Consider the following 16,482-nt stretch of genomic DNA (forward strand, 5'->3'; position numbering starts at 1 on the left):
ATATGAAGGAGCTTTGGTGGATATAAATAGAAGCTGCCACGTATGGGTCAGAGGCTTTCTGCAGCTTCATTCTTATTGGTAAAGGATGGCAGTGGCAAGTGGTATTCCAATAGTCTTGCTAGTGATAAAAGTATCTGGGGTTAGCCCTTTAAACTTAACATGAGATCTCTATGAAAGGTGAACCAAAGAGTAAGCCTTTAGGTTACAGACCAATAATGAAAGGAAGGACATTTAATGATAATACATAAGTGTTGTAGGTTTCTATTCAATAGTGGCTCAAAATTTAACAAAAGAAAAAATGCATAGACAGTATTGCTAAAGTTAAAATACAGAATTTGTTTAATAATTCTATTTAAAATTTCAAGTCAAAACAATAAGGCATTCTCAAAATAATGAATGGAAACTTCGAGGAAAAATTAATTTGATGAAATAAATCATAAAAAAAGAAAAGTGTTGGTTTTCCTGGGATACCAGGAGAATATTTAGTTTACAAGGTAATTAAAAGACTCCAATACACTGCAGCATAATCTTTTATTTAAGAAAATGATAAACTTGATCTTTATCATGAGGCTAATGCTAGCTGGATATCTGACTGTCAGTAATCCTAAATACAGTGATATGACCTACCTATCAGTTTAGATGATAGGCAGATATATCAATTCCCCATCTGGCTAAATGATAGGCAGATATATCAATTCCTCATCTGTCTAAATGATAGGCAGATATACCAATTCCCCATCTATCTAGATAATAGGCAGATACAGTATACCAACTCCCCATCAGTCTAGACGAGAGGCAGTTATATCAACGCCCCATCAGTCTAGAACTCTAGATGATAAGCTGATATACCAACTACCTACCTCTTACCAAAGGAACTTGCTAGCAGCAGACATTTTCTTTCCAAGTCTTCTAGTCAATACAGAATGTTATACAGTATAACCTTTCAGGCTTATAACACACAGCTGCAGTTCTGGCAAGACGTAAACAATACACGGCTCTTATAATTTTCTCCAGATGTCCAATTACGGATACAAAAATGTGGAAGTGGAAGTAATTCACAGTGTAAGCACTGGCAAAACAAATCACGATGTCAAATGAGCGCAAAGAAAGGGCACGGATATAGCGGTCATGATTTTCTAGCACACACAAAACATCACATGTTAAAAATACCCGATACTTCACGGCACGAAGACACGAAACGAAAACAAAATAAAAAATGGCTGGAAAGTTTGCTGTACGATACCGAAAGATATTTTCATCTTTCCATCCCATCCGAATACTTACCATAGACTTCAGAATAAATTAATATATCATCAATACCACAATACCCTGAAATAAAAAGGTTTTATTTATTGTTTTGTAAAACGAGAAGCAACAAATTTCTGCATAAAACAGGTACTGTATTACCTGTAGCCTTTTCCATGCTCTAAAATTGAGTGAGATATATAATAAGGCAGACAAATGAGCTAGGAGAGAAGGCAGCATTTTAAATACGATATAAAAATACAAATTAGCGCAGTTTTCAAATTATATTGTATTTCAACGGATTTCGTATAAATATAATAATCTCTCACTTATCATAAAGAGTGCCCGCATCAGTTTCCTGGACCCCTCCTTTGACGTCAAAACTATACACTGCTGACAAATCCCAGCATTGCTAAAGTGTAGTAACAGAAATTCCACACTAAAATTGCAGAGCTGTTGGGGAACTTCTTTCGATGAGTCTGCTGGGGGATCACTAGTTATGGCTGTAAATAAAAGGGTCTAATTAATTGGCACGGAAAGCTCTGCAACTCGGAAAAACCTCAAAACGCAGATGTAGCAAATTGTTTAAAACGAGAAATCCGCAAACGTTCTTCGATTAAATGCTGCACAGCTAACGCTATGCTAATATGCTGCATCTCTGGGAAGTAAAACAAATTCGCGGAAGCCTGGTATAACCGCACGCAACAGCCCGATTATTTGGCCAAATTAAAATGCCAAGATGAAAAGTAGCAGCATAATTTATAACAAAAAATGTCTTCAGTGCCAAGAAATAGATATGAAAATGCAACCAATTTTTACACACACATACACACACACACACAAAAATATTAGATTTATTTTGTTTAAATACATTACAAGGTTCTCAGAACCTCACGTCTCCCCATTTAGGTCTATTAATTGCCACATTCACATGGCTTCTTTTAAAGTGAAATGTTGACAAACTTATGATAATTTGATAATATCCATCTTCCAGTAAATATACAATTATATGTAAATGCATGAACAAAACTTGAATAAACCCTCCATACATTTTAGTGTATCCAAATAATCGAACGTCTGAAAAGTACCCAACTGTTAAAATTTTGATCCTCTACAAACTTTTATTTTCCATATTGATATCTAATAAAATCAATTAAATGTCAGAGAATTATTACCACAACTTTCAAAATTATCAATCTCAAATTGTAAATTGATAAAAATCAATATACGAAGAACAAGAGTATGTCTGTAATTCATGATCTTGAGCTTATCATATTTAAGCCCCTTCATTTTGGATGATTAACATGACTATTCCAAATTAACCTTTATCTAGTGAAGTTCTTTCCAAAGCATATCTTTAACACGAGCTGGAAATATTTGACATATGTTGTCAAATTTTTTCCTTGTCAGTCAAGAATGTCTAATTACTGTATTAGCAACTATCTAATATAATGTCTAGTCTTTTCAGCTACAAGAATACAACTTCATGTAATAATCATTTTCAAAATTAATACTTTGTAACAGCACAAACTTAAAACTAATTAATGCCATGAATACCCAAATAATTATAAAAATTTGGCCAAATTAAGAAAACAAAAATTATTTCTGCTTTTTAACAAGTTCGTACCTACTGACAGCATTCATATAACTAAATTAGTATTTAATAGTAAATGCAGCACTACAGGTGCTACTGTTCCTAACAGAGTAAAAAAATGAGTGTGTCAGCTGTCATCAACATTCAGTGACAAATAAACCCCCCCCCGACCCCCCCCCCCCAAAAAAAAAAAAATTAAAAATAATAATAATAATTCAAGCAAACACGTTACACACACTTCTCAGAACACTCATTGGTTCCATGGATTGTAAGCGGCAAAAAGCGAATTCTGACTCTGAGAGGCAGACTGAGAGGGTTTTATATTTGTAGAAGCAGCCTTGTTGGAATTACTGGACAAGCCAGTTGGCCAAACAGGTGGCACCATGCTTGGGTGCGGCACCCCCGAGGGTGCTGGAACACCTGTAGGTGCGGGCACACCTGTTGGGGCAGGTACGCCAGTTGGCACAGTACCAGCAGCAGCTGTAGTACCCTTCATCAAATTAAGGATCCTCTCCTGTAACTCGGACTGTTTATTTCCTGTACCGCCTACAGCTCCATGTGACATCATGGGAGCAGCTACTGGGGTGGCTGGCACATGTGTGGTAATGCCATATGGATTATACAGCCCACTATGTACACTTGGTATACCAGCATAACCTGGGTAAGCACTGCCAGTAACAGCTGCAGCTGCTGCTGTTGGGGGAACTACACTGACAGTGCTAGGAACAGCAGCAGCAGCAGCAGCCGCCGCAGCTGCAGCAGCTGCAGCAACAGCAGCAGCATTAGCTGTGCCTACTGCTGAAGTACCCTGGCTGACAGGTGTCTCACCCACAACAGTGTTGGAACCATAATTATAGCCAGGGTATGTAACTGCCATGGGTCGGCTTGCACTTGCTCCTGCAAAATAAGATATTCAAAACCAAAATCAGTTTTATGAATATTTAGAGAAATGCCTATCAAATACCTTAGTTTAATAATAGGTAGTACACTTCCGTAACTTACCATGCATTGTTTTACAGAGGAGTAAAGACCCATACACAATTATATCTTAACAGAGATTATACAGTACTGTAAAAAGTTAAGTCATCCCCAATCAATCTGCAAAGGTTCATACCTGAAGTAGAAACATTCCTTACATTAGACAAGGATAAAGAAACCAAATAATACCTTTAAAACAGGACAATAAAAGAAAAACACCACATCAGACAAATGTTGAACAAGTATATTGAGAGGAGGGAAGTTATTTCTCCAAACAATTATGTCATGCAGTCAGAATTTTTATTTTTTATTATTTCTACTAGCCCTTCAGCGTCTCTGCAACTCGAAACATTCACGTTTCAGCTCGGGAAAAAATTCTATGGATCAAAAGTTGTAAATAATTAACAATGAAATCTCAAAACATGTAGCATAGCAACAAAAATGAGCCGAGACATCTGTTTCGTTACAACCCCTTCCTACCCAATACACACACAACAGCCAAGCTTTATGGAAGTATAACACAAGACACTAAGCTCATATGCAAGATAACTCATTGAATATAACTTCAGTTATTTAACCACTATTTTAGTGTTACCCATTACTTCAAACACAAGTAAGAGATCAAGATCTGTAAATCTTGCAGACATCTCAAGAATTATGTCAGTAACCAAAGAGCAAAAGACTAACACATGTAAAAACTGTACAGACAAAAATTATCCCTTGCATGCTTTTGCCATAAAAACTACACATAACAAACATTCCAAAACTGAGAAACAGGGAGAAAAAGATGAGACACAAGATGGAAGATAGTAAATGAACTGAAGGGATTGAGAAGTTAGATGACTGGATGAATTAATGGGTAGAGACGAAATGAGGGGGAGGTGTAAAGGTTCAAAAGGGGAGGATATATAAAAGATGAGGGGGGAGAGAGAGAGATGTGTGGGACATGTTGATGAGTAAAGTTTACTCACACTTAAGAGATTGGTAACCTGAGATGCCAATTATCATACATGTAGCATACTTACACTATCACATATTTGTAAACAATTTTCATCATATAAACAAGTACAGTATATACAGCACAAGCACAGTCTGAATTTTGCCAGAGAATACACTTCCGCATGTCATGGAAGGTATAGTGGGGAACAGAGTGGAGGGCAACATCTATTAAGATGTTGTAAAAAAAAGGAGAGCATAGAGAGGCAGATTGGACAGTTTGGGAAGAGCAGTGTGAAGGGTGAAAAGATTCCAAGTTAGCCATATCAAATTGCTACCAAGGGAAAGAGAGAGGAGGGTGAGAAAAGAAAAGGGCCATGAAGATGGGGAAATGGTCACTGTTATGAAGGTCATCAAGGACCTTTCCTGTCAAGTTTCCATAAATGGAAGCGGAGCAAAGAGAAAGATCAATACAAGAAAGGGTGCGAGTGCGTGAGTCAATACGAGTCAGCTCACCGGAATTCAGTAGAGACAATGGAAAAGATAGACCAAAAGGTTCCAGAAGATGGCCTCAGCTAATTGTCAGATCACCACCTCAGAAGGCATGCCAACAGTTAAAAATCATCCAAAAGATGGTATTTAATGTGTCTAGGAGGTGGAATATGTGGGCAGAAATAAATGGACAACAGACAGCATACCATTTAATCACAAAGATAAAGGTGGCAGAGGAATAAATATTCAACTGAAAAGCAGGGAAACAAAGGGAACATCATTCAGGATCTAGAGAGCAAGTCAGGTGTTCCAGTAAAGCCTGGGGAAGAGAAAAGAAAGGAAGACTCCTGGAGACTTACACAAAGCAGTGAAAATTGTGAGATCAAAAGTTGTAGTTCGTAAGAATTGGCATAAAATCAGCATTTAATGTAATGAAATGCCAATTTCTGGGTGAGCCCCAGTGGCCCCTCCACCTGAAGCTATTACACTGAATCAGTGCCATACTACTAGGTGCCATCAGTCACGGAGTTCTTATTGACCTACAGGGGACTACGAGTCAGTACCTGGTCCCCTCAGAGAGGCGCAGGGAGTGGTGGCACTATAAAATCTTTATATAAAGTTATATATTTTATATAAAGACACTGGGGATGACTCGAGAAATACAAGCACTGGAACGGAACCAGGAAAACCAGATCAACCCATAAAAAGTTCACCGAAGCAGAACCAGTGGCACAAAGGTAGCGACATAAAGCCATCACCAGACAAAGCGCATGATGCACCCTACAACCAAACCAACCAAACATCCATTGCCAAAGGACCCCTCCGAAAATCAGCCGATGCATTTTTCTCCAGAAAAGGAGGAGCCGACTGCGAATGAACAAAACACAAAACAAGACCTAGGGAACAAAACCCCCGGTGCTGAAGAAGTACATGAAGCTTACCCACCTGACAACCACAGGCCAGAGGAAAAACAAAAACAAAAACAAAAAAACAAAACCTACAAAAAATAATCCCAGACTGAAGGGGCCACCGGCAACCGAGCAGAAGAAAGAAAAGAAAGAACTCGGTCAAGGGACCAGGCAGGCTCACATGGCACACGAGCAGGCTGGAGGTGAAACATAATATGAGAAAGCATGCAAAATGGGGCAGAAGAGGTATCAACTCTGAAAGCAAGCTGGAGCAGTTGCACGATAAGAGGCAACAGTATTCAGCAAAGTATGACAATCAAGAAGCATCCAAGAAAGGCAGAAGAACCCATACGGAAACCAAAGAACAATGACAGAGGGACAGGAAATGGCAGCAGGAACACCAAGAGAATTCATACTATAGCCAGGAAGAAGACTGCAGGTAGGACAGCCACCTGATCACCAGAAAGATGATAATAAACACATTTCAAAAACTTCAGATGCAAAGAGCATAGGAGAGGGTATAACCAGCAAGGTATGCCACTCGCCCAACCCTCTGAAAGAGGTAGAGCCGCAGAAAAATGCCCAGGTTCGGATACCAAGCAAGCAGCACCTGAAACCAAGGCTGGGCCAGCAACTAAGGAGCCAGGAGAGTCACTCGGCCCTTGTAGGACTTCAGGTATGCCAGCACTCTGAGCAAGAGCCAGACCAAGGTAAAGAGTTAAAGGCACCACCATCTTGACCAGCCGAAAGGCGTCTACCTTCAAGGCCTCACAGTCAGGAAATGGGGCCGCATAGAGAAGCAGAGATGCCGAGACCATGCCAATGCGAAAAGGTCGGTCCACTTTTCAACCCAACCTGTCTCATGGTCAGGTTAAAAAATAATTCAATTCAAGGTAACTCTTTATGTAAATGTAAGAAAAACAAATACTGCACACAACCCATTAGCCAACACAATTAAGCTCTCATTCATATCTGCCCACTCATTCATATACCAGTATTTCACTTACTTGAGCCATCGGAGCCCCCCTAACTCAGGACCATAAAACCGGAAGATAGTACCAACCAAGCTACCAGCTGTAATGGGTGTTCACCCATTACACATCACACACACATGTATATATTGCTAACCAACGCCTAAAATGAGCCATCAACCTACGACTATAATGCTGTAGGTAAATTGTTCAATAATTCTATAACACAGTTTTCAAATTTATAATTAACAGGTCTTTCTGGAATTTATAAAATTGATGGCTACTGTTTCGTATTATATTTTTTTGTTGATTTGATCCACTTATTGATAAAGGAAAAGGTGAGACCATGCCAATGCCGGATGTTTGGGCATGTCTGGGTGTCCGAACGACCGGCAAAGCCAGAGGAAGGGAATCGGCAGCGACAGTCCATCCAATGGAAACAGGATGGAAACGGAACCAACCAATGGCCAGGATATTGGACACACCTGAGAACTAAGCAGATAAGCCACTTGAAGAGTCTTGCTGAAGCGACCGAAGCCAGGGCGACTGACCGGGCACACTTCAGGGTAAGAATTGGTCATGGAATGGCCAGCTGCTCTGGCCTGCCTCCCTCCCCAACCCCCAAACGAGGGAAAGAGGTGGGGCGAACTACTGCGCGTTAGTTTTCACTAACTTTTGACCGTTTGTTTAATAAATTGTCAGGGAGAGTTCTTTTAGTGGTTTTGAGGCTGGGATCTCACTTCTAACCCATGCAGTAGTCTGTTTAGGTTTGCCGAGTTTCTGGGTGCCTTACCTTGGATGGTTGCAGACATGAATGACTTTATATAAAAAAGTTTTTAACTCCCTGCATCTCTCTGAGGTGACCAGGTTCTGGCTCCCACACCGTCATTCCATTTATGTTGGTTTTGATAACTAAGCAGAGAGTTTGATCATAAATTATGAGCTAAATGTGAAAGAACTGGAGTTAAATGCACCAAAAGGAGCTAAATTGGCAACCCAGCTGAGAAATATATATTCACACACTATCAGACAAGTCTGAACTTGTCTGATGTAAGACTTGCTTAACTACTACACACCACTACCTCATCTTTATAAAACTCGTTCCCAAAGCCATCCCAAAACTTATACCAAAAACATAATGCATTTAACTGTATAACATTTTTTCACAAAATATTATAGATAAACCTTCTTACATATTCCAGGTTAAGGGAATATGATTTTGAAATGGCAATAGATAGATAGATAGATTATTATATATATATACACACACACACACACACACACACACACACACACACACACACACACACACACACACACACACACACACACACACACAAAATGTAAATCTATTTTTAGTGAAAAGTGATTCCTTGGCATCAAAACAGGCCCAACATCTATCTCTACCTCAATTAAAAGCATAGTTCTGATTGTTTTGGGAGCTTGTAAGCAAAAAAGTTTTATTTGTTATCACATTGGTAACCCTGCTGCATGAATATTATGCATTACTGACGGCTAAAATTTTGCATATGTTACTTCACATATGTTATGTCACATATGTTATATCACATATGAGTAAAATAAGTTTTTGTATATGTTACTCAACATCCTACCAAATTTCATGTAAATCTGAAGGTATCAGATTGGAAGCCATGAGGAATAATGCAGATGCCTTGAAAAAGAACACTAGAATAAAGGGAACTGTTCATATACGGTATTTAATACCTTACTTAGGTTCCCTCTATTATACAATTTTATCTATTTATATACCAAGATGTGTTATCCTACATCAGCTCATCAGAAGCCTGCCCCAACATACTTATGTGATAAGACTATTATTTGTATCTACTATGGAATAATCTACTTTAATCTTAACTATCATGTAAGGAACAAGATGAGCCAGGAGCCAACTGTGTGCCAGAGACTTCATATGGTTGGATCACTTAATTTCACCTGTATCAACATGTTGAGCTAACAAATTCCAGATACTGTACTAGTCAGCCTAGGAATGAACAATTGCTGATGAAGCTTTTTAAATCTCTCTTCATAAGGAAGGTTTCTAATTCTTGGAATTCATTTTTGCAATGCATTGCTCAAATTCATTTGAGCAATGCATTTCAATGCATTTGCATTGCTCAAATTCAATATCAGCTATATGTTATTAGTTAAATAAATATTTAAAATTTCAAGTCCATACAATAATGCATTCTCAAGATAATGAAAACCTGTCAAAAGTAAACAAACATTTCAAAACTGAATGGAAATGAAACAACCTTTGTCAATCATTTCCCTTCTGGAAGAAGCCAGAAGGAAAATGTAAAAATGCAATATGGACAAAGGGGGTAGAAAGGAAACGAATACTGCACACAGGAGGAGTAGGACAACATATATATATTTTGTGAACCACAGGACACTTGGAAACTATAGTAAACCCTTGAAAATTGTAGGGCGTGTGTTCCTAGAAAACTAAGTGTGTAGCAAATCCACTAAGTTTACTTAACAACATATGGTATAAACAGGAATAGGTTCCAGACACTTAAAAACTTCCACTTTCCATTCAATAATACATAAATATTAAACAAAATAAATAACACCACTGATATTAATCATCTTTGCTTTCAGCGTTTATTTGATAATTATTCAAGAAAGGATTAGATGATCCTTGTTTACAAATCCTGAGAAATGGATCACACTTAAGACACTTCTACAATTTCCTCCAAACAGCATTCATTGCTACCCATGCTCTCTAGCTTAATTGCAGCACAAGAGCCATGCTACATAACCAGTCAGCCTGATCAACAGGCAGAAATAATGAGGTAAGCATACAATCAGAGAAGGCGGAGAAGGCATAGTGGACTAGACAATCACTCATCATCTGGGGAAGAGTGGGAGGTTGACAGTTTTTCAGCTGGTTGGTCAGTCCGCACAATGCAACACCATGGGTTGCCTAACCCTCCTTTCTACAGCTCCAGTTTTTAAGTTTAACACTATAGTAGGCATCTATCAGTCTCAGGAGACTATGGCTAACTCTATGGCTTTACAAGAATACATCACTTACACACCAAAATATTTGCAAAACTAATTGTACTTTGTAAATACAGTATTTAACAAAGTTTTATTTTATAATATTTTATTTATTTATTCTAAATAAATAAATAAATATTCCAAATATTAAGAATCGCCAATATGTGGTATGCCAATGACTCCTCACACTTCCCACCCTCGACAAAAGGTTCAGTGTCTATAAATAGAACCAAGGCGGAGACAGGATGAAAGATGAAAGCCATAAGCAACACAAGACAGTATAGTCAACAATGAAGAAACAAATATACTCCTTGAAAAACTTGACAACAAAGGCAGAAGGCCTAAACCAGGTATAGCCATGGCTGCTGATGGAAACTGTAGTGGCTATCTTATTCACTAGCTAGAATTTTCAATACAACAAAGTGACTGGAGAATTCTCAAATATCAGCAATAAGGCAGTTGTAATCCCAATATTCAATAAAGGAAAAGGCCAAAAATCAGTGTATTCTAAGATCAGTATTATTAACATGCAAAGTACTGGATAAATCGATTTGATAATTGGTCCAGAATGGACCAAAATGTCGTCGTTTCTTCATCTTGTGGTATGTGGTCTGGTCATCATTTCTTCAGCCACGTTATGACCCATTGTCTGCACTGGATAAAATAATCAACAGAATGGTGATGCATCTCGAGAAAAACTTTGTAATAAATGAATAGACTAAATGCAGATTATGAATCACAACAATGGGTTAAGATACGAAGACTAAACCAGTGTTCTACAATCGATTTGATAATGGTTCAGGAAGGACCGAAACATCGTCGTCTCCTCATTTTCAGTTGACTAAATTTTCCTAGATGCCAAAAAAATTCCATATTGTATTTAACAAAAGAGAGAGAGAGCAGCAATATGATAAGACACTGAATTAGGTAAGGAAGATCCTGATGGACAAGAAACAGAGAATTATTGTTAATGATGAGATATCAGGCTGGAAGAATGTATAAAGTAGGATCCCAAAAAGCTTGGTACTAGGCCATTTGCTGTTCCTAACCAATGTAATTGACTAATTAAAGAAAGTACAATTGCACACATCAATGTTTGCAGACATTACAAAGCAAATGAGGATTAGAGAGACTTGGAAGGACTGTAGAGTTCAACAGGAAAAACATGACAAACTATTTGGAGCAGGCAGACATATAACTTAACCACTGGACTGCACCAACCGAGAAAACACTTTTTATTTATTTTTCAAACCCATTCTAAATGTGTGCATAATTGGTTGTGTACGAAACGAACTCTTAGGACCTCCAGTGAGAGGCAGCCATCTTGGAAAAAATTCCCAGAATGCCTAGGGCTGCTGGCTGGGTTAGTACTGAGTGAGCAAACATGGGTGGCACACGCGCCTCTGGCTCCCAAACACCTGTCTGATGTGGTATTAAAAGATCGCGCTTTGTCGGTGAAATTCACGCACCGGCGACCAGCCCCTGATGACGTCACAGCGCACCTTGACCACGTCCCCACAGCCAAAGTAAGGGGAATTTGGTATTTATTTTTACTTAGACATATTCAGTGAAGGCAATTTATCATTTTACAAAGAAAAAAGAATTTTGGGGGAACACTTGATTTCATGCGCACAGGGGAAATGTCACAATAAACTCGGCGCATCACAGTGGTTAATGGTGGAACCCCAACAAGTAAGAAAATGAATATAGGAAAAGATGACAGCAGTAGAAGGAATCTGTACCATGTGTGGGAAAGCAAATACAAAATCAGAGAAAAAGATTAAAAGTAGTAACACTTCTATCACTAACACTGGAAGTTCACATAAGCAGGATACATCAGCAACTTTGGAAAAGGAGTAAATATAGGAACAGTGTTTAGAAATTGATAGGACACTTTATAAATACAGCACTGGTATTGTAGAAAGTCAATATTTGATAAATACAGTGTTCTCTCAAAAATCTTGAACTCCATATAATGAATCCCTCAATTCAATAATTAAAATTTGCCTACCACCAAATTCTGGAGGGAATGCAGTGAAATTTGGATCATTAGACAATATAATTTGTTGTAGATTATATTTTCCAAATTTCTTATATTCTACTATACCACAAATTAAATTCTGATAATGGTTACGAAACCATATATCCTAAACCACTTCCTGGAAAAGGTTCCAAAGACATTTCATAAAAATATGGTTTATAAATGTCAGAAAATCTTAGTGCAAAGAAACAGTTTGGAGTGTGGATATGTTAATAGGGCCCATCTTGACAGAAATCTTGTGATTGATTTTCATCTTGGGAGTGGAGAGATTTGATAAGCTTTGTTCAGTGGAAGTCTGAATGACTCAGTGGAGATGCTAAAAAGATTATGAAACCGTATCTCCTTAATTACTGGCAAGGGTTCCTAAGATACTTCATAGACAATCTTGAGCTAAAGAAAGAGGGGGGTCATGGCCCTACTCTTGACAAGTAAGCTTTAGATGTTGGATGCTGGAAAATACTGCAGATGAGGGTGAGATATCTTTAGAGTTAGCTTCTCCTGATGGATGTCCATTATATAATGGGTTGAAAGCAAAGTTTTATATAGTGAAATCCACCCATAGATTACAGGAAAAATTAAGGTATGAACAGTAAGTAAATATTGTTTTGATTGCAACAACTTTATCCATCAACCCAACATTATAAACAATAATTAGGGAGAGTAGATGTCCATCAAATGATAAGGTGAAAGTAAAATTTCGGTTAGTGATCAATTTCAATTGATCCATTAGAGCATGGGAAAAATTTGGGAATGAATGCCAACTTCTTTAGTATTGCTATAAAAAAAAAAAAAAAAAAAAAAAAAAAAAAAAACACTGTGGTTGAGCACAACACTAGGAAAATACCTGTAGTTGGTGCCTGGGGAAAGCCAATGGGCATATTTAAAGCAAAATGCTATGGTTTATTTTCATTTTGAATTTTACATAAATAATACAAAATTTGGTGATGACTAATCACAAAAGTACAATTTACAAAAATCCAGATTAGGTCTGGATTTTTCTTTTTAGGGAGACTGCAACAGAATATGCAACCTGGCAAGATAGTTGCCCATTTTCAAGCACAATGAAACTTCAAAAAGTTATAAGGTTAGCGACATGATTAATACCTGAAGAACTCAAAATAGTAACCCTTGAAGAGAGAAGAAAATAAATATTATCATAACATACAAAATTTGAAAGGCATGAAAAAGCTAGATGATGACAGGCAGGCAGGCTTTAAATTGAGGAAAAATAAGAAAAGACAGTATCTACAAAGGTTGGAAATGCAATCGAGTTATAGAAGTGTAAGGAAGAAATACTCAGAAAGGGTGGTCAACAAGTACAGTCTTTAATCCACAACTTCAATACCAAAAACAACAAAGTGGACATCTAGACTTAAAAACATATTAACTCTTTTGCGTTCGGATGAAAATGTGTCACCCACACTCTGACAGTAAACCTTCCGGTAAAGCTAAAACACATCATCCGATGACATTCATAAATATTCATATTCCATTGCTGTCATGCATAATCTATTATAAACACACTTTTGCTTTTGCATCTATTCTCCAGAGAATTTAATTGTGAACATTTTGACACCAAATTTATAGTTATACCCCAACAAATAACTTAGAAAACAAAACATTGTAAATATTTTTCACATCGCTGCGTAGTCAATGGCCCAGGGAGCCCAGAATGTTTAGAGTCAAAAAAAAACCAAAGAGGCTGGCCCACCAAAGTTCCAGTTCTGGAAACTGGAATGTATAGGAGGAGTGACGGGAAGGCTTCTAACATGGACAACAAATTTTGACAGAAAAATGAGGGCAGTAATCACTCTAGAAATGTCACAAGTGGAGTTCCACAAGGTTCAATTTTTGCACCGGTAATGTTCATTGCCTATATAAATGACCTACCAGATGGAATACAAAATTATATGAACATGTTTGCTGATGATGCTAAGATACTAGGGAAGATAAGAAACTTAGATGATTGTCATGCCCTTCAAGAAGACCTGGACAAAATAAGTGTATGGAACTCCACTTGGCAAATGGAATTTAATGTGAATAGATGCCATGTTATGGAATATGGAATAGGAGAACATAGACCACACACAACCTACAAATTATGTGAAAAAAAAATCTGATACAGAAAGAGATCTAGGGGTGGTGATAGATAGAACACTATCATCTGAGGACCACATAAAACATTGTGCGAGGAACCTATGCTGCGCTTTCCAATTTCAAAATTGCTTTTAACCCTTAAACTGCACATGAGACATGTCTGAGACATGTCTGAGTACTTAAACTGAGACATGAGTAACATGTCTCACCATGCACATGGCATATATATACACAATAGGGTGCCAGGCACGATTCAAATGGCCCACAGCTACACAGCGTTTACATCAGCGTCCTCAGGGCTCTTGTAAACAGATTCCATGTTAAAAAAAAATCGTGGGCAATATTCTCCGGTGTGAGAGCCACAGTACTATGGGAACAACCAAGGCTGGCACACACAGCATGAGCTAACAGCATTGCTGTTCAGCTTGTGACCACAGCATTGCCTAAAAATGTCAAAATAAATATGAAACTGCTATTATTTAGCGATGACAGTATTACAGATGACTCCTGTCTGTGATAACAGTGACCAGGATTGTTGTGATAATTATCACTGTGTGGGAGTAGTAATGCTGAGGGCGGGAGGGAGACTGTGTGCTCACCTGCTATTGCCCGCATTCACCATACCAGCTCATTGGTTCTCTCTATAATGTTTGTATATAGTGAATAAAAGCAAAAACAATATGGTGGGAGGAAAATGTGAGTTAGTGAGGTGTTGTTGAGGGAGGAGTGGCAGCGAGTGGCTGACTGGTGGGTGGCGGCCACTCTTTGTTGCTTTTTGACTCACAATACCAACTTAGTGGTTCGTTACGGTGAACAAAACATGCAGATACTTATATATAACCTGTGTATATAGTGTAATAACAGCAAAACTATTCGTTTATTGTTTTATGAACATAATATTGGCATCGTTAATATGCACACCATACTTTTGAGTATAGCGATGATTCACCTCTTTTATTATATAAATATATCACACTACACACTATTGAATAATATTACTGCAAAAAAATGTAGAAAAAATCAATCAAAGATACTGAAATAATTAGATAATATCATCTTTGTGGCAATTCCCACCTGTCAGCTCGGGTGATGCTGACCGCCTCTGACGACTGCTCTGTCAACGGCCACATTTTGCCAGACTTCTTCGGCCTATTGCGCCCGAAATATGTCACCTACGATTTTTTTTCCCCGTGCTCAGGGAACACAAATTAACATTTCTAGAAGATGAAATAATTTTTTAGAATATTTTTTTTCTTGCGCACAGGGGTGTAAATCTCCTCAGGACCCCTTAGCAGCTTAAGGGTTAAGTACATGGATGGTGAAATACTAAAGAAATTGTTCCCAACCTTTGTTAGGTCAAAGCTGGAATATGCAGCAGTTGTATGGTGCCCATATCTTATGAAGCACATCAACAAACTGGAAGAGGTGCAAAGACACGCAACTAAATGGCTCCCAGAACTGAAGGACAAGATCTACGAGGAGAGGTTAGAGGCATTAAATTATGCCAAAACTAGAAGATGGAAGAAAAAAAGCGACATGATCACTACGTACAAAATAGTAATGGGAATTGATAAATTGATAGGGAAGAATTCCCTGACCCGGAACTTCAGGTCATAGATTTAAACTAACTAAGCAAAGCTGCCGAAAGAAAATTCACTTTCGCAAACAGAGTGGTAGACGGTTGGAACAAGTTAGAAGGTGGTGGAGGCAAAATCCGTCAGTAGCTTCAAAGGGACACAACGAGCGCCTCTCTCATTCTGTAACTACACTTACGCAATTACCAAAGTGCTAATTACAAATCTTCCTAGGAAGAGAGGTATAGAACACTAAAGCTTTTTTCTTATCAGGAGTAATTTGGCAATACAGTTCATGCACCCAAATAAATAAAAAAATAAAAGGTAATACATTAATAAAACATTCATAGCCCTGTTCAAAATCTTCACGTGTAAAAATTAGTACAGTATTTCAAAAACACTTAAGAGCAGGAAAGGATTTTGAAATACTGGACTGAACTAATAATAATTAGCAAACAAATTAATGTAACAGCATATACAATCATTCATGTGGCTGATTTATTATATCAGCACTCCATCCTGATAATATTAGACAAACTCACATTAAAATAAACCGAGGGGAAAAAACAACTCTCATGCAATGAAATTGTCTTCAGTATACCCAATGTTAAGCGTTATCCTG

General features: G+C 37.9%; 1 protein-coding gene across 2 annotated transcripts in view; it reads right to left on the bottom strand.

Moving 5' to 3' along the window:
* Positions 1-512: 512 nt before the first annotated feature.
* Positions 513-16,482, bottom strand: part of Neos (nuclear receptor coactivator protein neosin) — a 72,604-nt gene continuing 56,634 nt past the window's right edge. For both annotated transcript variants that reach the window (XM_045759806.2, XM_045759805.2), the window contains one exon: positions 513-3,736. In XM_045759806.2, the coding sequence (XP_045615762.1) occupies positions 3,090-3,736 (647 nt within the window). In that variant the 3' untranslated portion in view covers positions 513-3,089. The remainder of the gene's footprint in view (positions 3,737-16,482) is intronic.

This window comes from Procambarus clarkii, chromosome 64 (genome assembly GCF_040958095.1).
Source record: "Procambarus clarkii isolate CNS0578487 chromosome 64, FALCON_Pclarkii_2.0, whole genome shotgun sequence".
Taxonomy (NCBI): Eukaryota; Metazoa; Arthropoda; class Malacostraca; order Decapoda; family Cambaridae; genus Procambarus; species Procambarus clarkii.